Source organism: Theropithecus gelada, chromosome 6 (genome assembly GCF_003255815.1).
Source record: "Theropithecus gelada isolate Dixy chromosome 6, Tgel_1.0, whole genome shotgun sequence".
In the NCBI taxonomy this organism is placed as follows: Eukaryota; Metazoa; Chordata; class Mammalia; order Primates; family Cercopithecidae; genus Theropithecus; species Theropithecus gelada.
The window spans coordinates 33,533,864-33,560,335 of NC_037673.1; the positions used below are offsets into that span (position 1 = coordinate 33,533,864).

General features: G+C 40.3%; 1 protein-coding gene across 2 annotated transcripts in view; it reads right to left on the bottom strand.

Annotated features, from left to right (window-relative positions):
- Nucleotides 1–26,472, bottom strand: part of ADAMTS12 (ADAM metallopeptidase with thrombospondin type 1 motif 12) — a 366,676-nt gene that overhangs the window by 85,921 nt on the left and 254,283 nt on the right. Inside the window, exons 10-14 of one of the 2 annotated variants that reach the window (XM_025389155.1) lie at nucleotides 25,105–25,197; nucleotides 23,539–23,684; nucleotides 19,280–19,449; nucleotides 12,590–12,723; nucleotides 5,371–5,491 (exon numbers count right to left, since the gene is read on the bottom strand). In XM_025389155.1, coding sequence (XP_025244940.1) covers nucleotides 5,371–5,491; nucleotides 12,590–12,723; nucleotides 19,280–19,449; nucleotides 23,539–23,684; nucleotides 25,105–25,197 — 664 coding nt within the window. The remainder of the gene's footprint in view (nucleotides 1–5,370; nucleotides 5,492–12,589; nucleotides 12,724–19,279; nucleotides 19,450–23,538; nucleotides 23,685–25,104; nucleotides 25,198–26,472) is intronic. The other variant, XM_025389156.1, reaches the window with a different exon arrangement.

The following is a 26,472-nucleotide window of genomic DNA, read 5'->3' on the forward strand; positions in this document are numbered from 1 at the left end:
CTTCAATGTTGCAATCTTTCCAGACTTTCATGATGTTTCTATCAGAGTTCTCTTCCACAATGTTGACACTCCTTTCCAGAGTATTGGGTGTAATGAGCCTAGAAGATCCTTATGACCCTCTGATCTAGAGGCTGAATTAGAGACACTGTGTTTCAGGGCAAGTAGGCCACTTTGATGCCTTTGGTGCTTAACTCATGGAGTTTTGGGTAGCCAGGGGCATTGTTCAATATCAAAAGAACTTCAAAAGGCAATTCCTTACTGGCAAGGTACTTCCTGACTTCATGGACAAAGCATCAATGCATCAAATTCAGAAGAAGCATTCTCATTGTCCAGGCCTTCTCCTTGTACAACCAAAGGACTGGCAGCTTGTGTTTATCTTTTCCCTTCAAGGCTGTTAGGTTAGCTCCTTAATAAATCATAAACCTGACGGCATTTGCACAAAACAATAGAGGTGGCCTATTCCTTCCTGCCTTAAATCTGGTATTCGTTTATCTTCTCTACTAGTAAATGTCCTTTTTAGCATGTTTGCCCCACAATAGGGCCACTTTCATCCACATTAAAAATCTGTTTAGGCAGATTTTTTTCTCTTCAAGGACTTTCTTAATGGCAGCTGGAGACTCATCTGATGTCTCTTGCAGAAGCTGCTTCTTCTGTTATCTTGACATTTTTAAAACCAAACCTCTTTCAAAAATTATCAAATCATACTTTGCAGCTATTAAATTATCCAGCTTTACATCCCTCTCCTTCCTTTTGCTTTAAGTTGTCATATAATGACTTTGCTTTGTATTTATTTATTTATTTATTGAGATGGAGTCTCACTCTGTCACTAGGTTGGAGTGCAGTGGTGAGATCTTGGCTCACTGCAACTTCCGCCTCCTGAGTTCAAGCGATTCTCCTGCCTCAGCCTCCCGAGTAGCTGGGACTACAGGTGCGTGCCACCACGCCCAGCTAATTTTTGTATTTTCAGTAGAGATGGGGTTTCACCATGTTGGCCAGGATTGTCTCGATCTCTTGACTTCATGATCTGTCCGCCTCGGCCTCCCAAAGTGTTGGGATTACAGGCATAAGCCACCACACCCAGACAATGACTTTGCTTTATGTTGAATCATATCAGAGTCTACAGGTGTGGTATGCCTTTCCTATAGCAGTCCTGCACTGATGTGAAAGCTGCATGAAAGATAAAAAGTTTCACAAAAAGTGCAAGGTTTTTGTACCTGCTGGCATAGCTGTAGTGATGGCTTTACAAATTTCCTTTTCTTTTTTTATAATGGTCCTTACACTAGATTCATTTATCTTGAAGTAGCAGACAGCTATATCTGCAGACCTCAATCATGGTACATATCAAGCAATTCAGCTTTCTCCTGTAATGTCATGACTTTTCTCTGCTTCTTGGGAACATTTCCAGCATCACTTAGTGGCACTTTGTATAAATCCCATGGTGTTATTCAAGGTTTATGGTATTGTGCTAAACACAATGAAAAATATTCAAGAATTGCAGGAGATCACTTTTTACTGTGATATGCAATTTACTGGACAGATGATCTCCTCACATGGAAATGATGAGCATCACACAGCATTTTAAGCAGATATTTGCAACACTTGAGCTCACCACAATAGCAACAGGAGGTGGCTATAAAATTATTATGGTAGTATAGTATTACTACAGTCACTTTTATGCAGTTATGATTTAATACTGCATCTTTGGTTTGATCACATTTCTCTCAATTGTGAATGGTGCCATGTATGGTCTATAAGTGTTTGCGTTCATAAGTTTTAGTAGATTTTAACTTTTTCTAATAGATTTGTGTATATTTTATGGTAGTAAATGATAAAAGAGACTAATATCTACATATATCTTACACATTCATGATATACCTTTTTCTTAATTTTTCTGATATATCTAGGCTACACAGTTCATCTGTGAGTTTCCTCACACTGTCACAAATCCCCAAAACATTTTTCAATATAGTTATTGAAAAACATCCTTATACTAACTGGACTCATTCGGTTCGACCCCATGTTATTCAAGGGTCAGCTGTATTAAGAATGATGAGTATATTTGTTCAGCAAATCAATTTTCTTGCATCTTCCCCAGTGCAAGCATTAGCTACTTGTACCAGTATTAGGGGAAGAGGAGAAACATAATTCCGACCTCAAATAAGAAGTCTCTGGGTCCAAGGAGACCACCTGGAGAAACAATTCCATCACTATCCCAGTCTTGAGCATCTTGAGCTAAAAGAATACTCAGGATGCCTGTAATCCCAGTACTTTGGGAGGCCGATATGGTTGGATCATGAGGTCAGGAGTTTGAGACCAGCCTGGTCAACATGGTGAAACTCTATTTCTACTATTAAAAAAAAAAAACAAAAATTAGCCAGGCGTGATGTCATGCACCTGTAATCCCAGCTACCAGGGAGGCTGAGGCAGGAGAATGACGTGAACCCAGGAGGCAGAGATTGCAGTGAGCCTAGATCGTGCCACTGCACTCCAGCCTGGGCGACAGAGCAAGACTCCATCTCAAAACAAAACAAAACAAAACAAAACAAAACAGGATGTTTGAGGATGGGGCAAAAGATAGGCCCTCATTTCTGAGATTGTGATAAGAGACATCATGCATTATTGACACTAACACACATCTTATCCAACAGTTTTTGTGGTCCACAAAAACGGACTTTACTCACTGGCATATTTGGTCTCCAGTCTTTGACATTTCTAATAAAAATGTGCTCATAAAGAGGTTATACCATTAACCCTGGGCAGTTTATCTACAGTGGCCAACTTGTCTTTTTAAAGATTTATGCTGTCCATTTGAGACAATGCTCATTGCAGGCCAATATCTCATGATGATTTATGCGTGGAGGCTCCCGGGAAAGGCTGGTCCATGTCTGATCCCAGGCTTGAGAGCACTGACACGTAGGTGTCTGGTTCAGAAACAAACCAGTGTTTGACAGGCTCACAAACCACAGAGTGAGGAAGAAATATATAAAAATAACAGTACCTGGTAGATATTTTGAGAAGTTAAAATGCCTTGCCTTAGATTTAGACTCTTAGTCTCAGTTATCTCAAAAGAGGGTTGTGAGAGAATTGGAATCTTGTAACACACTGCGAGCAACCATAACCCTCTTGTTAGAAACTGGTGGAAAGGAATTGAAGAAAAGGGACATGGGAGAAAGAGAACTGAAAACACGGAGGCACAGGGAGATGTCAAATGCTCAGTGGTGGGCATGTGGCCAGAGGTATTGAGATCTTGCAGGCAGGCAGGGGTAGGGATGAGAGGGGAGCAGAAGACATTTATAATCCCTTTTTCTCATTCCCAAGAGACCAGGGTATAGGAAAGAACCCAGAATTAGAGTCGGATTTCCTAAAGGATTAAAAGGTTAAGTGGCAGAGACCTGGGGACAACAACTCTGGTTTTCAATTGAGTTATCATAATATTAGAAGAATAGCACTTCAGAGGCCAAGATAGAAACTCATAAAGAAAATTAAATAAAACACCACGGTCGTGGTGGCTCACGCCTGTAATTCCAGCCCTTTGGGAAGCCAAGGTGGGTGGATCACGAGGTCAAGAGATCAAGATCTTTCTGGCCAACATGGTGAAACCCCATCTCTACGGAAAATACAAAAATTATCTGGGTGTGGTGGCGCGCGCCTGTAGTCCCAGCTACTCAGGAGGCTGAGGCAGGAGAATCACTTGAACCCGGCATGCAGAGGTTGCAGTGAGCTGCGATTGCAGCACTGCACTCCAGCCTGGCGACAGGGCGAGACTCTGTCTCAGAAAAACAAAAACAGAAACAAAAACAAACAAACAACAACAAAAAAAACAGGTTAAATGCAGACATACGATTTTAAGTGTAACTTTTTATAAGTAAGTAAAGTCACTATAAATAATGGAAAATATTTACAAAACACCTTTGTAAAGCTTGTAAAAACACTGGCTATCATAGAGTGCTTAATTATAGGCCTAAGACACATGGGTTATCATTCACATTCCAAATAAGTAATCCAGAGAATATTTTTCATCCATAATAAAGCTAACAATCAAAGCTTTACAGTCTTCCAGTGGTAATTCTCATGGGCACAACAAGCATTAAGTCTCACAATTTAACCTTATTGTGAGATGTAATCCAATAGTCAAAGATGAAAAAGAGGGATGGAAATTAAATTTAGACTGTTGGCTGTTATGATTACTAGGGAACAATAGGTCATGTAATTAACTGAAGGACACACTTGATCCTCTCAGGATCCTACTCAATAACTTCATCCTGGGTAGGAAGAATGTTTAGAAGAGAGATGCTGTTTTTCTAGAATCCAGGAAAACAGGGCTTTACCATCTCTGATAGTGGCTATCACTTTCTGTGCTGAGCATCACCGCTGTGTAGCAGACGCTGCCCGTCTCCCCTCAGGCCCTACTACAATAGTGCATGATGGATTCCCTACTCCCAGCATCTCCACGTAATCCAGAGAATTAACAGTCTGATCTCCCTAGAGTAACCTCAACCCATGACTGGTGGAAAGTGGTGTATATTATCTCAATTCCTTCACCCCTCAGGTGGGGAAAACTCAGGGGAGCAAGATCTGCTGTGGCTCCCATATGATGGTTCACCCTTTCTTAGCTGCCTTCCTTGGGAACTGACTCTGCATTGGGGTCCGCCATTGAAGGTGGACTCTTCATGCCCTGAGGACTATCCATAGCCCAAAGCTGCACAGAGAAGAAACTCCACAAAAAGTGACTATGGGAAAAGAATAGTAAAGTATGGATCAGAAGGGGATGCTACGTGGAGGAGCTGTCTGGAAAGCCATAACGCACCAGTGGGTGGGACCCTCTCCCAGGGAGAAATTGGGAATAAAAGAGATTTGATACAACCTTGCCTTGCTTCTCTTTTGACTTTGAATTGAAGGTGCACCCCAATTCTTCTGCCTGTAAACCCATTGCTGGCTTCTGTCCTCACTACAGAATCTGTCCTTGTGTCTGCAGCCTTCCCAGCCAGCTTCTGATTGCTTCTCTCCCCTTGTTCTTGGTCTGTTCCAATGCCATTGGCTTTAATGCTGGATCCTCTTGTGATGCCCATTCCCAAAGAGGATCCTCTCCCAGGGATCACGCTCTTACACCTGTTCCTGTGCACAACCACAAGGCCATTTCAGATCTCTATCTCACTGTGATGTATCTTGTGTTTTGTCAGCAATCAACCTCTTTCCTAAAACTGCCAAGGAACCCTTACTCCTTTATGGTAAAGGCTACATTCCATTTTGAGTGCTTTGAATGTCACAGACTGTTTAAAAAAAAATAAAAACAAAAACTAGGAATCAATCAACCATTGATCTTGCCCCCCGACCTTTGGTCTCCTGCCACTTTATTTATTTGTTTATTACCAGATCCTTCCTTCTGCTTAAACATCTTTCTCACGGTCTGGCAGGAAGAGCCATCTCCCAGGCACACACCGCAGCGATCCTCTGTGGCATTGGAATCGATCTCATAGTCACAGCCAACCATCTGTGGGGAAGAGAGGTGGAGGATGAATACCCAGGCAGGGGATGCCACTCTTGCCTGGATCTGTGACTTCTCCTTTCCCCTTTGGTGCTTCATAAGACTGGACAGGAGGTACCAGGGTACAAGGACAAATGTTTGTTCCTAGTGGCAGCAAGAGGAATATCCAAGCATCCACCAATGGTAAAGGCACTACTTGCTCAGAGGGGAGGGAGGCACACATTGAGTGAGGTCTCTAATTTCCTGAGTCAGAGGCAGAACTGAACAAAATCTATGAAAATGTTCCAAAAGTCTAACTATAAAAACGTCTTGGAGTTGAAGCTAGTAGAGCAGCAAGTCTCTTTCAGATGTGCTCTCATCCTGGAAAAAGAGAGCCACGAAGCTTGGGGTGTTCTGTGGAAGTGGATACCAAAGAATCATGACACTTAGATTGAAAGTCATGAACCATATCTGACCTTCACCTGGACGTTTCTGTGACTTGCTTTCTTCCATGATCACAAGGGAAAGCTATACCATATTCCTTTAGTCATAATTTTCTTTCTTGTTTGGGAACAATTGTGTCCAGATAGTTTCATTTCCTTTTTGATCTTTAAAGATCATTTTCTTTCTAACTTGAAAGCCACCTCAAATCTACTCAAAGGAAGAAGGGTTTGAATCTTTTTTAAGAGAGAGATGGAATCTTGCTATTTTGCTCAAGCCAGAGTGCAGTAGCTATTCACAGTCAACAGCCTTGAACTCCTGGCCTCCCACCTCAGCCTTCTGAGTAGCTAGGACTATAGGTACCACACCAGGCTTATTTTGAGTCTTTAAATACACCCTCTACCATCTAAACAGAGAATGAATGCCCACTAACAGAAGATAGCTTCATTCTTTAGGTTAATTGTCTTTAATTTCCTTTAGGTCCAAAGACTGTGCTACTTCACCCAGTTGGGGGAAAAAAATAAAGTGCTAAGAGATTTTAAAAAATTAATTATGCTAATAAAAATGGGAAAAAAAGCAATGTACGAAACAGGTGCCTTCAGTGACTATGAATAAAATGCCAACCCTTCACAAGCAATATGTTTGCATCAAGCTTGAGAACCCTCTAATAAGCTGACATTTACAACCATATTCCCAGTGGCCTTCATTCCTTCACTGATTTGGAATGATTGCTAGGGAGATTGACTCTGAGGAATATTAATTTTAAAGTATTTTCTTTAATCTCTATCAACAGGGAAATAGATATAAAAATGTGAAGAATAAAGGAAAGAAAGTCAGAAAAGCAAATATCTGAAGCTCAAGTCTTTCTTCTTGAATGGGTAGTTACATTTCTAAACTAATATTTGCCTGCATAACTGAGACAACAGGGTTGGGGGAAGGAGACACACCCATGTCCCCAATATTCTGTCCCACAGCATATTAAATGGGTTCTTGCAGAGACTCACCCAATTTAGTTTTCCTGTGAGCTGCATGCAGTACAGTAAAAATTGAATTAAGTATACAACAGAAGATCTAGGAAGACATGAACCAGTCTTCCTTGTTGCATATAAAACATAAGGGGCTGGGCCAGGCGCGGTGGCTCAAGGCTGTAATCCCAGCACTTTGGGAGGCCGAGATGGGTGGATCACGAGGTCAGGAGATCGAGACCATCCTGGCTAACACGGTGAAACCCCGTCTCTACTAAAAAATACAAAAAGCTAGCCAGGCGAGGTGGTGGGCGCCTGTAGTCCCAACTACTCGGGAGACTGAGGCAGGAGAGTGGCGTGAACTGGGGAGGCGGAGCTTGCAGTGAGCTGAGATCCGGCCACTGCACTCCAGCCCAGGCGACAGAGCAAGACTCTGTCTCAAAAAAAAAAAAAAAAAAAAAAAAAACCATAAGGGGCTCTCAGAGGAAAAGAAACAAACCTCAGTCTTCTTCATAACATGCTCTGGCAACACAGAAAGCCCACAACAGTATGGTCTTTCTGCCTTCAGCAGAATCAGAGGTGGCTCTGCTGCTGCTACCTAATGTGGGAAATGACTTCAGCATGGCCCTTTGCTGATGTGACTCTGAATGTGCCAGGCAGTCACCCCAACAGGTAGTGTGTTTGTGAAAAAAATCATTTTCGTTTCCCATCTTATCAGTTACAGTGGTGGCGCGAATAGTGATGGTGGTGGTGGTAATGATGTTGAAGGTGGTGAAAATAGTGATGATGTTGTAGTGGTGGTGGTGATGGATAATAATGGTGGGGGGCAGGATGGCGGTAGTGATGGTGGTGGTGGTGGTGGTGGTGGTGATAGTGATGGTGGTGTGGGGTAATGGTGGCAGTGGTGATAGTGGCGATGTGGTAGTAGTGGTGGTGATTTGATGGTGGTGGTGGTGATGGGGGTGATGGTAGTGGTGATGGTGGTGGGGGTGATGGTGATAGTGGTGATGTGGTAGTGGTGGTAGTGATTTGATGGTGGTAATGGTAGTGGTGGTGATGTGGTAGTGGTGGTGGTCATTTGATGGTGGTGGTGGTGGTGATGAGGTAATGGTGGTGGTGATTTAATGGTAATGATGGTGGTGGTGGTGGTGGTGATGTGGTAATGGTGGTGGTGATGATGTGGTGGTGGTTATGGTGGGATGATGGTGGTAGTGATGGTGGAGTGATGATTGTGGGGGTGGTGGAGATAGTGTTAGTAGTGGGGATGTGGTAGTGGTAGTGGTAGTGGTAATTTGATGGTAGTGGTAGTGGTGGTGGTGATGACATGGTGGTGGTGATGGTTGGGTGATAGTGACTGATGGTGGCAGTGGTGGTGATGTGGTAGTGGTGTTGACTTGATGGTGGCAGTGATTTGATGATAGTGGTGGTGGTGATGTGGTAATGGTGCTGATTTGATGGTGGTGGTGATAGTAGTGGTGATGTGGTAGTGGTGGTGGTGATTTGATGATGGTGGTAGTGGTGGTGGGGATGATGTAGTGGTGGTGATGGTTGGGTGATAGTGGCTGGTGGTGGCAGTGGTGGTGATGTGGTAGTGGTGTTGATTTGATGGTGTTAGTGATTCGATGATAGTGGTGGTGGTGATTGGTAATGGTGCTGATTTGATGGTGGTGGTGATAGTAGTGGTGATGTGGTAGTGGTGGTGATTTGATGATGGTGGTTGTGGTGGTGGTGATGATGTGGTGGCGGTGATGGTTGGGTGATAGTGGCTGATGGTGGTGGTGGTGATGTAGTGGTGGTGGTGATGTGATGATGGTGGTGATGTGGTAATGGTGCTGATTTGATGGTAGTGGTGATAGTAGTGGTGATGTGGTAGTAGTGGTGGTGGTGATTTGATGATGGTGGTTGTGGTGGTGATGTGGTGATTTGATGGTGGTGGTGATGATGGTTGTGGTGGTGGTGGTGAGGTGGTAGTGGTGGTGGTGGTGGTGGTGGTGATGTGGTAATGGTGGCAGTGATGAAGTGGTGGTGATGGTGGGGTGATGGTGGTGGTGGTGGAGGTAGTGGTGGTGGTGGTTACGTGGTAGTGGTGGTGTTGGAGGTAGTGGTAGTGGTGGTTATGTGGTAGTGGTGGTGGTGGTGATGTGGTAATGGTGGCAGTGATGAAGTGGTGGTGATGGTGGGGTGATGGTGGTGGTGGTGGAGGTAGTGGTAGTGGTGGTTACGTGGTAGTGGTGGTGTTGGAGGTAGTGGTAGTGGTGGTTATGTGGTAGTGGTGGTGGTGGTGATGTGGTGATATGATGGTGGTGGTAGTGGTGGTGGTGGTGATGTAGTAGTGAAGGTTGGGTGATAATGGTGGTGGCAATATGGTGGTGGTGATGGCAGCAGTGGTGGTGGTGGTGGTGGTGATAGTGGGGTGATGGTGATGATGGTGGTGGTGGTGGTGGTAGCGGTGGTGGTATAGCGAGTAATTAACTATGAGAGGAGAGTTGAGAAGGACTCAAGAATGACTTACTGATTTCTGGCCTAGATATCAGTAAACATAGATGGTTTTAGTATCATTCCAAAAAGAAGTACTATAGAAGAACAGGTTGGGGTAAGAATTAGGTATAATTTTAATTTAGAAATGTTAAGATTGAAGTAACTGTTGGGCTTTTAAGGGTCAGGAGATAGGACCTGGTATTCTGAATGTAGATCTGGCTCAGAGCAATTGATTTAGGGATGTTTAGTGTATCACTGAGATGGCCAAAATGGCCTTGGAGATGAAAGAAGGTTCAAATCAGTTTTTGAGAGAAATTAGTGAGGAAGCTAACTCAGGACAGTGGGAAGAGTGTCAAATAAGGATAAAAGCTTAGGTGGATTGAAAACATTGACTTTGTAAGGACACACATGTATAATGTTGAATTTTTATTTTAGGGAGTGCATAGTAGGCTAACGGTAAGATCAAAAAAGGGGTGTGATGGGGTTGATCCAGAACCTTATCCAGAACTGGGGTAAGAGATTGGGGGAAGGCTAAGAGAAAGTTAGGGAGCAGCTGATGGATAGACCAGAACATCTGGTCTATTTTAGAAGGAAATTCAGTCAATGTTATGCTGACTGTGTGAAGAGGGAGGAGTCCAGGAGCTGAAGTCAAGCAACTGGTTACCAGGAGAAAGAGGGGAGAGAGCTGGAAGGTTAGCGAGCCGGCCTCAGATAGTGGGTATGAGAGTGAGAGCTCAGAGCTGGAAGTGGGTGGAGGTGAGTAGGGCATTTGCTCATTTTTAAAAGCTTATTCTATCATCCTGGTAATTTAAAATGGAAGGTGTCCTGAAAAGTCAAAGTTTAAATCTGTATCTTTGATAAACAAGCTTACTAAAGAAAAACTAAGGGGAAGGGCACAGATAGTTACCTCCCAGAACAAATTCAGTTCTGATTAGGGCTTGATAATTTCCTTGACAATATAATCTGCAACTCTAACATACCAAAATATTGGCAAATAGTGTAATTTCAAAATAGACATGAATATAAGCAACCAAATTTTCATATTCACAAAGAATGTAGATTAGACAAACACTGCATACACTGTTTTCCTGAAAGCGTATGTTTTTATGTCAATACATGCTCAATCCCCTTTGAAAAAACTAGTAAATGAATAAGGAGGGTAACAATAAAACTAGCAAATAAGGGGCCTGGAACTACCTACAACCTGGATCCTTGAAGATAAAGTATTTAGGCTATTAAGTATATTTGATTTGACACCATTTTTTTCAGCTTAAAAACTCAAATCAATGTGGTACAGACAGAAAGCGGGCAAGTATAGCTTCTAAAAGGTCTTAACTGGCACCCAGAAAGAGGGAGGCAGGCTGATAAAATCTAGCTTATTCTATGGGGTTCATTTGATTGGCCTCAAGAAAGACATCCAACTTGTAATGGTTCTCAATCCTGGCTACTTATTAGAATCGCCTGGAGAGCTTTTAGAAATTACTGATGTCTGGGCTCTATTTCAAACCTGTTAATTCAGGATCTCTGGGATGTGGGGTCTGGGCACTGATGTTTTAAAATCTCCCCAGGTGATTATTATATGCAGCTAGGGCTAAGGACTTTAGTCACTGAGGAGTAAATGTGATGCTGAAATTATCTTTTAGATCTAAATAACTTTGCATTTATAGAAATAGCATCTTTAGCCTGTGATGGAAAACAGGTGCCTTGAACAAAATAAATGAAAAAGGAACTGTATAGAGAAATACGAACCTTCTCAGAGTGCTGAATATTTAGGGGCAAGAGCTTGTCACAGGGAATAATTTTGTCCAGTGGAAAAAAATATTATAAATATTTTTAAACAACAAATAAAATTTGTTGAGTTTACAGATCTATTTTCTAAGAGTTTATCTTACCCCAGGGCCTCTGTTAAGAGCTCAACATATATTACCTGTGAAAGTTGTCAGAATCAAAATGGAGCAACTAATGTTAAGAAAAAACCCTGATAAATATGGCCAGGGAAGGCTAGGAAGAATTAGTTCTCACCCTTGTATGCCTGATGATGAAAAAGGCTCTGCAAAAACCAAAACCTTGCGCAAAGGCTATTACAACCTTACACAAAAAATACTTTTGCAATGACATCTGCCCAGCAACTTCCTGAGCAACCTCGGATTGGTGTCCCCCTTGTTATTGATCTCTGCAGGAAATTATAATTATTTAAAATCAATTTTGCAATTCTCTTCAACTTTTTTTCCTTTAAAAATTTTCATTTTCTTTAAAAAACCCCTCTCTTCCTTTACCTTCCTAAATATGCACATAGTTAACTGTGGCATACATATTCCCATTGCAATGCACTATTCTCAAATAAGCTTTATTTTGTTTTAGAGAGCCTCTCTCTGTCTGTTATTTAGGTTAACAGACCTTACTTAATCTTTTGATAACCCCAACTAGGCAGATACATAAAAAGTTCCAGTTCTATGACAGAAAACTGAGTCTTAGAAAGATGTATAGGATCATACAACTAGTAAATGATAGTACTGAGTTCATATTCTAAAACCCCAGTGCTAAACCATTATGATTTACTAACTGATCAAAACATCTTCCTTTAACCGAATAAAAACACTTTCTCCCTAAACTGAGATTTATGCCTGGGGGTTGGATCACAAGTCCTGCTCCTCAGTTCCTTGCAAAATAAAATGCAAGCAACAAGAAGGAATTCTTTAATGGTTACACACTTAAAAGCACCAACACATCAGGTCTAAATAATTTATATCAACTTGATTAATGAAGTGAGTGTGGAAAAATTACATAGAAATCAGAAACCTGTTTTGTAACTACTGTCATGCCATCTCTCTGAGAAGCTCATGTTGAAAGTCAATGGAGAGCTAAATGTGAAAATGCATTATGGAAAGTACCATAGAAGCTATTATTAATTTCAGTTTTTCTCAAATTTAATGCCACTGAAATAATCTGGGCTGGGCTTTCCTGACAATTCTTCTTTTTCATGCTCAATGTTTAAAATAATATCATAGTGCACATCAACCAACCAAGAAATGAAGATGATGGCAGAAGGAAAAAAACATTCAATCCAAAACTGTGACTTTGATCAACACTGAGAAGTCTCGTCTTTTCATTTCATGAACTATATATAAAAAACAGATGAGGTGTAAATGCCGTGAAAGCACAAACTTAGAACATCTGACTTCCCAAATTAGTAAAAGTCATGATTTTATAAAGTTGTAGATTAATGAAACATACCCAATACCTTACATATGCCATTAATACAGACATTTCTGCTGTTGCCGCCTTCAAAGCAAGGGGTACCATCAATGACAGCATCCAGCATTTTCTCAGAAAACTGGCCATCTATGGGTCGGCAGTAGAGCTCACAAGGATGTGCTGAAGGGAAAAAAGAAGGCAAATCCTTCAAAGTTAGCTTTTAGCTCAGCATCCTCCCCAGGATTTCTCTGTACTTATAACCCCCAAGTGCCATTTACTCTGACGATCCTATCTTTTTACCTGCTTGAGACACATCCTGAAATGTGCCTCAAGACACATTTCACACATCCAGGTGCTGAATCCAAGGATTATTTTGCCTTTTTGAAAACAAGTTTTATAATGAATTAAATTAAAAGATTGCTTTAAAACACTCTATTCTTTGCTGTAAATGATGACTCCTTTCTATTCAACATTGAATTGTGCTGATAAAATAAGGCACTGAGCATCTGGGGTTAGCTTAGAAAATAAGTTATTGCAACCAGCCATGAAGGACTCCAGGCAAGCGGGATGCCTGCTTGTTTCTTGCAGCAAAGTAAGTAGACCTCCAGGGGACAGGCATCCCCTCCCATAGGGCCAGTTCATTACTACCACAACCTCCATCACCACCAGCATAAACCTGCCCCAACAAATGTCCTCCTCCAGTCTAAGAGGTGCTTAGATTGACAACCATGTGGAAACATTTTTTTGTTGTTGTTCAAACTGAAGCCGACCTGCTTTTCATAGTGCTCCATCCCATCAGCTTGGGTCCTACACTGATTTCATTCTAAGGTTCAGTTTTCTACTCCATTGTGAATGAAGACAGGGTGATCTACAGCACAGGAATATTTACTTAATAAAATACATACCCACATGTATGTACACAGAATAACCAGAAAGATAGATCACATTTAAATCACAGATTGCCTTAAACATTTTAATAGTGAATACACGTATATGATAAGAAGAATTCAAATAATTTTCTTATGAATGTAATGAATGCTTTTCTTTAAGTGAAAAACACAACAATGTCTTCTTTGGCAGGGATTTTGGGGTCTCTTCTGGATGTGTTTATTATGGGCAGGGCTGTTAGTTGCTTCTTTGTGTGATCAACGGAGGGCTCAATAGTACCAGCCATAAGGCTATTCGTCATGGGCCCACCTCACTGGGCTGGGCACCAAATGCCAAGACCGGGTGCACAGTGATAGCTGTGTCTGCTTGAGGGTGCAGTGATCCACGTGGCCAGGAAATGAAAATGCAAAATTCACACACATGTAACCCTGAGCAAAAGCTCCAAATGCTGAAACACTGAACAAACTTGAGACTGAGGCCAAAAACATCTATTCAGAGCTTAAAAGAGATAAGTGAACTAGCTCAGAAGCAGAAAATTAGATATCACATGTTCTCACTTTTAAGTGAGAGCTAAACATCGGACATACATAGACATAAAGATGGAGATAGACTCTGGGGACTCCAAAAGCAAGGAGGGTGGAAGGAGGGTGAGGGTTTCAAAATTACATATTGCGTACAGTGTTCAATATTTGGGTGCTAGGTACACTAGAACCCCAACCCCTACCATTATGCATGTAATACCCAGGTAACAAACAAGCACATGTGCTCCCTGAATCCAAAAACAAACAAACAATAAAGCTTAAAAGAGAAAGATAGGGCACATGTATACATATGTAACAAACCTGCACGTTGTGCACATGTACCCTAGAACTTAAAGTATAATAATTTAAAAAAATTAAAAAAAAGAAAGATAAAAGCCAATATGTAAATAAAGAAAACCAATTGATTTCAAATAAGGTGCAGTGGATAAGGTGTCTGACAAGATAAAGTCAAAATGAGTTGAAGAGATAATTGGATAAAGAGCCAGTGGAAAAGTGTCGAGACTCTGGGACAAAGCATGACTTGGGATTATTGTGCAGCTCCATTTCTGGCAGCATGGTTAGCTCTGTTACTGGGCAAACTGGAATAGAAGTACTAAAGGGAGCAACCTGGGAACAAGTCTATTCTCCTAACGATGAGAACATCAATCCAGGTGCTGAATCCAAGGATTACTTCATTAAGACTTTGGTTTAAACTTTAGAATTGGATTTGGGATTTTGTATTTGGAATACATAAAGCAAAAATATAAAGCAGCCCTGAATAACTCTGGAGCTTTTCTAAGGAATCATCTGTTTCAAGACTGCTGGGAAGAGTTGGGACCACAGCATGTTCATTGCCGCAATGGAATGTTTATTCAGAGAGAAATGGACAGATTCACTAAGTTGCATTTACATAATGGACTGCTATGCAGCCACTAAAAGGAATGAAGTAAACCAATAAACCATGATGCCATGATCTACTCAGTGAATCAAGATGCAGAATTGGCAAATTGTGGTTCTATCTGTGCGCAAATGAAAACCTGCTGTTAGCATGGTTATCTTGGAGGAATACATTCAATGCAGTGGGATAATAATAATTCATTTTTGTTTCATTCTATTATGTGCACTTGCATTTTTATAAGACACATCTATTCCTTTTAAAAATAATAAGTCTTGGCCCTCACACAGGAAAACTGGAAAAGTCTTCTTTCCCCAGTGATATTTATGACACATCTCCATAAAGAGAGGCCCTAATTTCAAAACTTCCCTCCACCCTGTTTCCACAACACAAGACTAGTACATGCTTTAAGGCTAGACAGGTTAACTGAAGTACACTGTCCACGAGAAACACACATGTGTGTTGACTATAAGTATAGTGGTTTATGGAGTCTTAGAAATTATCTAGGAAATAACATTTGTAATAACAACAATGACAGCACACAGATCCTCTGCTGTGACTCTCCCAGAGCTCCCACCACCATGACCTATAGGTGTGCCTCAGGCCAGGGAGAACGCTGTGTTTGAAAGCAATCATCCTAAATGGAAAGTTCAGTGCTATTGAAGACTTTTATAAGGCTGAGCCTGAGGTCCTCCTTCTCTGTCCCCTCCTTCTCTGGCCTTTGTCTTTCATGGTGCTCTGGAAGGGCTCTCGTTACATCATTAAGTTGTCCTGTGACACAGGGATCTACAGGAGGAGGCAAGGGTGTTAACGGATGGTCTTAATTCTTGGGAGTCATCACTGGTATCAGAGATTCTCTGTGCCAAACATCAACCTTGTTGAGTTCATCATCTCTATAGAGTTGAGTACTTTCCTTGTCTCACATTTATTCCCCTGCCCTGATGCAGCCTTTTGTAGGGTCATGTGATTTTTTGCCCTCTAGCTTTCAAGAGCTTTCAAGTCCATTTATAATTCAGCTAAGTGAAAGCTCTAAAACTAATTTACTAGTGAACTCTCACCCTCACATTGTCTGATTAATCCTCTCAAAGGGAACTTAGGAAAAGAGATGAGCTTACCGAATCAAAGTTCGCATTTTCAATTTTGCAGAAACAGGGTGACTCAACATTTTTGGATAATGATCTTAATAAATGATAGAAATGAAAGTTCTAACTTGCTAAAAAGAATGAAAATATTTCTTAGGTAAGGAAAAGTTTTGATGCATTTCATGTTTTGTGAATAGACTGGAATGTGAGTTTCATCATTTTAAAGAATCCAGTTTCTAAAATCCATTCACAGGCAGGGCTTCATGGGCATAAGACCTGTGCTTTTACCCAGGACCTCACACTTGGTTGAATGCTGTTGTCTCTGTCTTGCAATTCTTAATCATTTTACCTTTGAACTTGTGCTGGGTAAGAGAAGGCCAAAATGGGAAGGCGGTGTGCACATGAAGGGAAGTGCTGTGCACCCCTGCCGCTCCTCAACAGAGCCCAAGAAATACTAAACCTCAAAGCAAAAGGCATAACTTAAAATGTTTTATTGATGCAAGAAGTTATGTTTAACTTAAAAAGGAAGCTTAAGGACTAAAATCAAATCGACTTAGGGGAAAAAACAAAAATGAAAACTTGTGACTGTATCACAGCCCAAAATAAGTCAAGTAATTACCAAGTGTCTGAACTCTTTGGCTAGTCTAAAATGGCATTCTTGTACTTTCTAATATGGTAATCTTACTGTAATCCCCACAATACACGGAAATATGTATTAGTGAAATATAAGAAGGCATTAAAGTGAATATATTCTATAGTAACCATAGAAAGGTATAAAAACAAAAGCAGAAATAATTTTTTAAAATGAATTAAACCCTTGTCATTGATGTTTTATTTTAATTTTATTTTTTATTTTTAAAATTTTTCTGTAGAGGCAGGGTCTTACTTTGTCACCCAGGCTGGAGTGAGGTGGTGCAATCATAGGTCATTACAGCCTCAAACTTCTGTGCTGAAGCGATCCTCCCGCCTCACCCTCCTGACTAGTTAGGTTTACAGGCATGCACCACTATGCCTGGCTGTATTGATGTATTAGATTAGGGTAAGTGCAGTACCCTAGAAATAGAAATAGAAAAAAGAGTTTTCTATTTACTGTGTAGTTTTAAGTTCTGTCTTTTGGTTAAGATGCTTAAGAAGTAAACTTAGAATCACAACTTAAATTATTTAAGCAATATAATAATTAGTCATCAATGTTTAAATGTTTAGAAAATACTGGTTTTCAAGGGCAAGATATATAGGTTTAATAAACTGAGCCTTAATCATAATAAAAAGGGTTGTTGGGTTTTCCACCAGAGCTCCTGGCTTATGAAATAATCGAAGGTTTTAAAGACATGAACATTGCCTTAGGGAAAATTCAAAATTCAGTGCATCGGTCCTAAGGAAATGAACTTAACCCAGTCCCTGTGTGTTTTTGTGCTTAACGACCAGGCTGCAGAGTCAGGCCTGGGCTAACTCTTGGTTCTATCTCATAGTCTGAGTTTGGGCAAGTTACATAGGTCCTCTGAACCTATTACCTCATCTCTAAAAATTGGGTCAAAAATAGCTTTCCTTGAAGGGTTTTCTTGTGGAGATAAAATTAGGAAAAAAATATATAAAGTGTTGTGGGAAGTATCACTGTTCACTGAGGGATAAGTCATTGTCTGCTAACGACCAAATAATAGCATAGGAATCTGTAAAGAAGCTACCGGGATAGAGGATGAATGCTGATAGACTGGGTAGGAAGTAAGGTCAGAGGGTGGCAAACTTCATCTGAGTTAGAGAAGCAAATCAATCACTCCAAAGTGAGTGGGATTGATGTCAACTTGTGTAACTCTCACTTCTTTAGTACCTATTGCTTTGCTAGTCAAAAAGTAGGCACATGATGAATGCTTGCAAACAAATGAAAAGCAAAGCTGAATCAAATCTTTTTATTCCAAGTCCAGCTACTTGAGCCATCAGAGTTAGATACACACAAATCCAACTGTGTATCTGGGAGGGGGATCCCATACTAAGCACATGTGATACCACTGGAGCAGCTATGCTATCTTAGCTCTGACAGGCTGCTCATTCAGAGTCTACAGGACCACTGACCCAAATAGTTTTAACAAATTGAGAATGTGCAGGATATACATATAGATAGCATGGACTGGATGTGCCTTGCATCACTTGGTAATTTTGGAGTACACCTGGGTATATGCATGAGTTTTCCTGTATTCAAATGCCTGACTCAGGAAACTAAATTGCACCAATAACCGAGTGGTTTTCCCCTCTAGAGCATAAATGACACCGAACAATTGGGGGCAAGGAGCAATCGTTGCCCTTGACAACTGAGAGCCATCAGGGTATTTTGGATACCTGAGCTGAGCAAAGCACTGCAGAATCTTTCTTTCAAAAGCTATTGCATAAGTCTAACAGCCCAAATACACGATTCTCAAATATATGATTTTTCTTGTGTCCTATCACCCTGGATTTTCTGGAACTCAAAACTCATGAACAATTTGATTAGCTATTTTTTACTACCTTGCCTTAAATTTCTTTAACACAGGAAAATCTTTTCTGTTTCATTTCTTACTCAGATAACAACAAACAACACGAATATGTTTTTAGATGTTGATCTCTAGCTAACGGTCACTGATTCTTCCTCATTTTAAGAAGACAATGTGTCTGGAAGTTTTGCCAAGGCCGCTGTTCCATTCTCCAACTCCATTATGTCCCCATCCCTCTTGCGCAACATTCAGATGTTTGATTTTACTTTTTACCCTTCTCATACTCCTGTACGTATAAAAATGTTGATTTCTGGCCCAGAGCTGGCTTTTGTTCTTTCATTCCTATTTTCTTGCCTTTCTGCCTGTTATTCCACTCCCACTCGGAATGACTCTATTTTGAATGCCTTCCCTTTTCTTTCTTCTGGTGGAAAGACTGCTCATGAAAGCATGAGTAGTCTTCAGAATCATCAGCTGCTTCACTGGAAGCCTTTTTGTTGCAATTACTTCAAACCCATAATGACCTTCTCTTCTGATTTTCTCACAAAATCACAGTCAGTTCCTTGTGTCCATCAACAAGCAATTAGTTACTGAATTCCTACATGCCCTATTAATGGCTCACTTGCACCTCAGCTGTTTTGAAGTGAGTCACCATGTTTTATAAACTTATTTTATCTCCCACAAAGCCCAGACAGAGTTGAATGTATTCAGCCTTCAACATTTACTGATCAACTTAACCAGGTCACTGTTTCCATCTTCTAAATTACAAAATTCCTGGGGTACAATTTTCTTTGTTAAACTTGGTATGGATCACAGAAACCTTGACTGACAGACAAATGCTTTAAGAATGGCTGTTCCCTAGATCTGAGATACACCATTACAGCTCCTTACCTGGGTTAAAAATGGGAAACCAGTGGTAGAGTTCATTCTTGTAGGGAACAGTGTCAAATTCACTGCACTGCATCTGCCGAAATGTTGGTGCCTCTGAGCGACAGGGGTGGACGTTGCACAAGCGATAGCGTTTTCTTTCTCCAGTGCAATATTTTCCTCCAAACTTCGGCCTACAAATGAAACAGACAAGCTATTCTTTTAGTTTGCTTAAATGCCAACATTTTCCTTTAAAATTCCTGTGGTATCTGGCCTTGACAAACGATGTCTCTCTATGCTCTCAAAACTTACCTTTTAAATAAATGCTTCAAATTTTACACATTTTTTCCTTGCCTGCCAACATTTCAGTCCTAACGTATAGTAGCTTATTTTGAAATAGTTTATATATTACTTCCACCTATATATCCTCCAGCTGAAATCTATGCCAAAAAGGATACATTTTCCTTCCAAGTATGCTCCTTCTCTGATTCATATTTGATGAATTAAAAGTGGTCAGATTTCAGAATCATCCATCTGTGCCTTCCTTGGATCCCACAGTCAATAAGTTGCCTGGTCATCAGCTGTCTACTTACATTTGTTTCATACAATTCAACTTTACAATAATCAAACCAGTCCAATTTTAATCTTCATTCCTATCTCTACTTTTAAAATTCTTATCTCCATTTCTATCTCTACTTTTAAAATTAAACCCACAGTACAAGCAATTATCAGGTTAAATTTTCAGATGACCTTAATTATTTTAGCTTCTGCTTTAAAATCTCTAATGGCATCTAATGGTCACATCAGCCTCCTGAGCTTGGCATTCAAAGCCCTCACAATCCTGCCTTAACTCACCTTAACAATCTACTTCCCCCACTCTGCTTCATGTTACACTGCTCCAGTGGTGCCACCTGCCTTATTTGCTATTTCTTTTCTGGGCCTTTGGATAGATTTTTTCCTCCCTTAAAGTCTCCACATATATACATACTGCTCATGCTTGAAGAACCAAATAAATGCTACCTCCCTCATGAATCCTTCCTGGATTTCCACCAGAAGTAATTTTTTTTCTCCTCTTCAGCGACACTGTGTGTGCCAGTTGCCTGCACGTCCTGAACCTATCATTCCCAAAGATAGTTCTTTGATGGCACAATCGAAGCTCTGTGTCCTCTGTGGTGCCTAATAGTACTTAGGGCGTAGAATGCTCTTAATAGATATTCAGTGGGTGAATAAGTTAATCTTATTTTAGAAAAATCACTCTTCGATTTTTCTTTTCTTTGTGTTACACTTGAGGGCATAACAGCCTTACTGTCAGGATCAATGGATCACTCATAATGGGAGAGGGGTTTACAGCTCTCAGAGAGGTGAGGAAACTATCCTTTGAGAAGGTTCCCGGGCATGGCTTCTGGCCTCCATCTTGGGGCAGTATCTGAATCGGGGAGTGTGCCTCCTGTTGTAGGAGTGCTAATAGTCTGGAGTTTTAATTTGGCATTATCTTTTTGTTAGGTGGATCTGAACAAGTTACCTTATTTCTCTGAGCCTCAGTTTTTGTTTTTTTTTTTCATTTGTAAAATGAGCATAATAGTTTTTATCTCACAAGTCGTGAGTACTGCATGAGACAATGCACACACAGATTTAGTAGAGTAGCTAACACAGAATGAGAGCTCAATAACTGATAGCACTTTTTTGGTTATTGTGAATAATAATCAATCAGTATTTATATACTACCACATGCTCAATACTGCATTCAGGGAGAAGAGAGTGCAAACGAAGGTCAACCCATGTTCTATGCTTCCTAGAAGTTTACAATTTAGTTGAAGAGAAAAAAATAACCTATATAAGAAATGAGAGAAAATTTAAGACAGGAGTTATGTATCCCAGACTGAAAGTACAATGAAAGTTTTGCGAAGGGGGAAAGCCATGGAAATGAGGCTAGTTGGGAAGGATTTATGGAAGGGCTTGTCCTGGAGAATGGTCTTAAAGGATGGCTGGAAAGTGCTTCTCAGTGCAAAGGCAGAAGGCATGTCGAGTGAGCAGTCCAGATGAAATCATATCCCAGAGACACAGAAAGCCAGAACAACTCCATGAAGGATACAGGTGGTAGTGGCAGAGCCAAGATTTGAATCATCATCTTCCTTGATCCAAAGCCTGAGCTCTTATCCACTGTGTTACACTGCCTGACCACGAAATCCTGAGAGACAGAGAACTCAAATCCTGGCAGTCTAGTCAAGTACTGGTTGCAGCTGTAATTCTTGTTGGTTCTGTAGTACTTTGTTCTCCTTGAATGCCCATGAGATTTTCTATACCTCCCCTCCCTCAATGTGGCCTGAGTAAGCTTGTGTTCCTCACTCATGAAAGAGCTTTGACCAAGGCAGCTCACATAGTAGGCTCCTCATTTGTTGACTCCCTGTAGGAGGTACCAAGAATTGTCCTTGCTATTTAAGGTTAGGCTGATTTTCTGTTTGTGATGATGGAGTCACACTCTATGACCTGGTATCTCTCCAATTAATTTCCATCCAATCAATATCACTGACAGCCTCTTATGAGCCAAGCTCTGCTGGGTTCTCACTAGACAGTTGACCTACGGCAAAGATGCAGTCCCAAGATCAGCTGGCTCATGCAGTGGCCTGAATCTGTGACTTGAATCACAGATCCGAATCTATGATGTGGTGCCACTGGCAGCGTTAGCAATGAATTTAAGCAAACCAGCAATGAAGAACAGGCATGTCCACTCACCCAAAGAGACTCTATGACAAACTGTGGCCTTGGAGGTGAGAATTAGAACTACTTTCTCCTGAAGCCAGGTTAGAGATTCATCCTTCACTTCCTCAACTAGGAGTTCCCTTCTCTGGTAGCCACAGGTCACTGACCAGCCTCCCAAGAAGGTTAAACACTGGTGGTGTCTGAATATACAGCATTGACAATAAGTCTCAGAGCAAATTGCCTTTCTTTTCTGATCTCTCAAATGAAAATGGAAATCACATTTCTGGATCACATGGAAACAAACTGTTAAATGACAATTTTCTCTAAAAATAAAGTACTCTATGAGAAACTCTTGGTTTTAAATTTTGGAAGTCACAGAAATCCGATATTTAAATGAAAACAACTTTCATCAAAGGGTGAAATTTTGAAATAATTTTGTGAAGAATTTCCAAATGCATGTTTATAAAGGTGGTAAATGATAAAGATATCATAATAACTACTGTTTATTGACACCTTATTTTGTAGTAGATACTGTGTTAAATTCCTTACACATACTAACTTATTAACCCTTAGAAAAAATATATAACATATATAGTGTATATATGTATATATGTAATGTATACATGCATATATATACATATATACATGTACTTATATATAAATACCATACATCTAGGTAATACAGTTATTAACGAAAAGGATAAATAATCTTTGGAACTGAGATACTGAGGGATAAAATCACTTTTATTGCTTGCCTTTTAAAAAATGTGACTCCTACTCTTCAAAGTAGATAAATGTAAATCTAGGTAAAAGAAACAATGTAATTTCCACTTAAAGGAGGTATCACATATACACTTTCAAGAAATTACTTGGGAGACAGTATATCAGAAAATAATGACATTAAGAATGTAATGTGTATTTGGAAAACAAGGAAGTTTAAATTTACCTCATATATAATATTATGATACAAATAGAATATATGAAAAATTAAGCAATTTGCTTAAACAATTGAAAGTCACTTGTAAAATGACATTTACAGAATCCTTAACAGGCTACTATGGAACTTTAGGGCTTATAAAAATCCTTATCTAAAAATATTAAAAATAATTGTCCTCAAAAATGTATCTATTTTACTGGTTGCTTAAGGAAATAAATATTCTCATAACATTGTATATTCATTATCATTGAAAACAAGCTATAATCTTATCAGCAAAATTGGGTTTCACTAATCTCTACTGATAAAATGGAGTTATTTCAAAAGATTTAATTGCATAATCTCCTAGAGGCTTTCACATCGATTGCACCTGTAAAATAAATTTGCTTTATTTCCCCAAATGATAAAATCAGCTTACTTATCCAAGTTTTAATAAGAATCCAGTGCCAAGCCAAAATGAAACAACACAAAACAGAACCACTTATTTTCCCACTCTCTGTGGATCTTCTTGTTCCTTTTTGTCCTGGGGAATCCATTTAATTTCCCCAGAGGAGGCTTGAGGTCACTGAGGTCATGCCATTCAAGACTGCCCCCACCCCCAATCCCCAGCACATGTGGAGGGAAGGGGAATATATTTATCTGAACTCACTCAGGGTTGTTGCAGAGCCTCTCTGCACTCTGGACTCCAGCCCCACAGGTCCTGGAACAGTGGGACCAGGGTGACCAGCGGCCCCAGCCTCCAGGGATGCTCTCTGGTTTTTTCCCCACGGTGATGCACTTGCCTGCCATACACCACTGGAAAGGGAAGAGACAGAAGATGGCCATGTCAGCAAGGTTACCATAGCAAGTTGAGCCAAGAGCCCTACAAGTCTAAACCCAATTCCTGCAAGCAAGCCAGCTTTCTACAGTCACACATCAGATGTCAAACAAGGAGGGACCCATACAAGTTTCTGCCAAGAGTCTTGGGTTTTAGAATCAGAGTTTCAGGAATGGAAAGGAAACTTTACATTGCCTAATCACAGAGGTGCCACACAGTGTGGATGGCAGATTGCACCAGAGATTGTAAATCAACATACTACTTGTTTCATTGAGAAAGTCTTGTTATGAAAAGCATGTCAGCTTAATATGCTTAGTAACATAGTTGCTTAGTAACATAGTTGATTTACTTTCTGGTGCATGATCCTTATCTTGTTGCAAACTACAATAGTTCACAGACTGGCAAAGTGAATAGCATTTCTTTATAGCTCTCTGGGTACTTAATGACTGCAACAGTGAACTCATCCTCTGCAAAAAGTCAATTTCGCTGCCAAAACACACTAGTTGTTAGGAAGTTCTTCATCATATCAAGAAAAAAATTCTGCTTTCCTTTAACTCTACCCATTGTTTGCAGCTCTGCCCTTTCAAGCAACTAAGAAAACATCCACTCTCTTCCCTCTTCAAGGCAATCCTTCCACAACTATCGGTTTAAGAGAGTGAATATACAAAAATGAAAACAAAGAGAAATGCTACGTGGTTGTCATGAATAACCACCTTTCCTGGAGGATTTGGACGTGTTTTATTGCCTGACATCCTTTTTGTCCCCTTGTATTTTTTGGCCACTGTGCATTTTGTCCGGGTTCAATAATCTCAGTGAGGGGTCCTGCCACACTCAAGCTGCATAAAGATGTCCACTAAACACATAAGCTCTAGGTCCACAAGAAACCCAGTTGAGAGGATATCAAACCTCTCTGAGTTCTGTGGTGTCTGACTTGCCTGCTTAGTAAAGCAGCAGAACTTCAAGAAATGCAGTCATGTCAGATGATGAGAAAGAAGATGATAAGTGGCCTAAATTCTGCATTTTTGGGAAGAAGAAGCTGCTGGCTTACCCTTTTCAATCTTCAATATGTGAGAAAAAAAGTCAAAAGGAAGGCTGATAATAAGCTTAGGAAATGTTGACTATAAACTCCATAGAAGTTCATCAGGGAAAGATGAAACAGATGTTTTGCAAGTGAAGCATGAAACTGAACCTCAGCCCTCCCTCCTTAACTACCTGCTCCCAATGCAGGTTCACCAGGAGTGGTGGATGTAGGGTGCTCTCCTCTGGCTGGTCTGACTGTATGACCTCCATCTACTGCTCTTCCCTCAGAGAGAACTGCCCTCTAGGGCCTTCTCCTCAGCTCCTCCCAAGAACTCTGCCCACCGCCCTCCCACCTCATTCCATGGCCTGACACATTACCTTCTTCTCACCACATTGAGTTCCATCTGCAGCAGCATCCAGCTTAGAACGACAAAAGCCCTTCACAGAGCACCACAGTGTCTGGCAGACGTTCTAGAAAACAAATTGCACTTTTTTTTGTATTTTCAAAACTTGCCCCAAAGCATTTCTATCGCTATGGTAAAATATGCACACTCATCCACACACTCATAATAAATGCCACTGTTGCTAGTGACTGAGAGTGACAGAAAGTAATCATTAGAGTTTGCAGTTCAAGCTTAACTTGGACTTTGTCATTATTCATAAACAATGGTCTATAGATCATACTGGGTAATATGGAAATGAGGGATAAAACCTATTTTCTAAGGGTTGAGAGGGTCATTTCTATATGTCTGGCACAATATCTAGCACTCATTGCCCTTGGGAAGGGTAACTGGTGATCATCTATGAAAGGTAAATCTAAACCGTGACTGGAAGGCAACCTGATTACTAACAGTTGGGGGTTATAACTTGAGCCTGCTCAGTGAAGAAAACGGAAACTCTTCCATCTAGAAAGCCTCAGCTTGTTCACTTATTACCTAAAGTAGTCAGCTGGTTTCAGTTTCCAGGAAGACAGCTGCATATTCCTTCTTATTTCTGGACAAAAGAAGGTTGGCAGGATTCTCAGATGCCATCTGAAATGGCTTAGCTGCTTCCATCTATCTATTAGTATTTTTTTCTGTCTATTCATCTTCCATAGTTCTATCCACTTATTGTGTTCTACACTGCATGTGTTTTTTCATTATATGACTTCATATTTTAAGCCATTTTAGAAAATTATCAATCTTTCTCTCTCTAAACTTTGCCTCTCCTTTCTCTCCTTTTGGAACCCGTAATTGTTGTTGATGGACCTTCTTATTCTGTGCTTTGTGTTTCAACCTCACTTTCATATTCCTCAGCTCTCAATCTTCTTGTATATGAAAACTGAACAAGCTTTCTCCTCCATCACACACCCCTAAGAAGCACCCAAATGGGATGGGAAGTAATTTTCTCAGTTCTAAATTCCAGTTGATTGATTTTCTTTTCAACTGTGTCAAGTCTGCTCTTTAATCCATCCTCTGAATTTTTAAGTCAATAACCACACTTTCCACTTTCAGAAGTTTTATTTATTCCTCATCATATCTGCCTTACATATATCTTATGGTATTTTTTTCTCATATACAATTCGTTTCTATATATTTATTTTATTATCCCTATATAAAAATTCAAATTTTGAAAGTTCTTAAGGGCTTATTGTCTCTTCTCACTTAGCTGAAGATAGACTACAGTAGATTTTGAATTAGAGGCTGAATTATGAACTCATCTGAAGGGTGGCTTTTTTTTTTTTTTTTTTTTTTTTTTTTTTTTTTT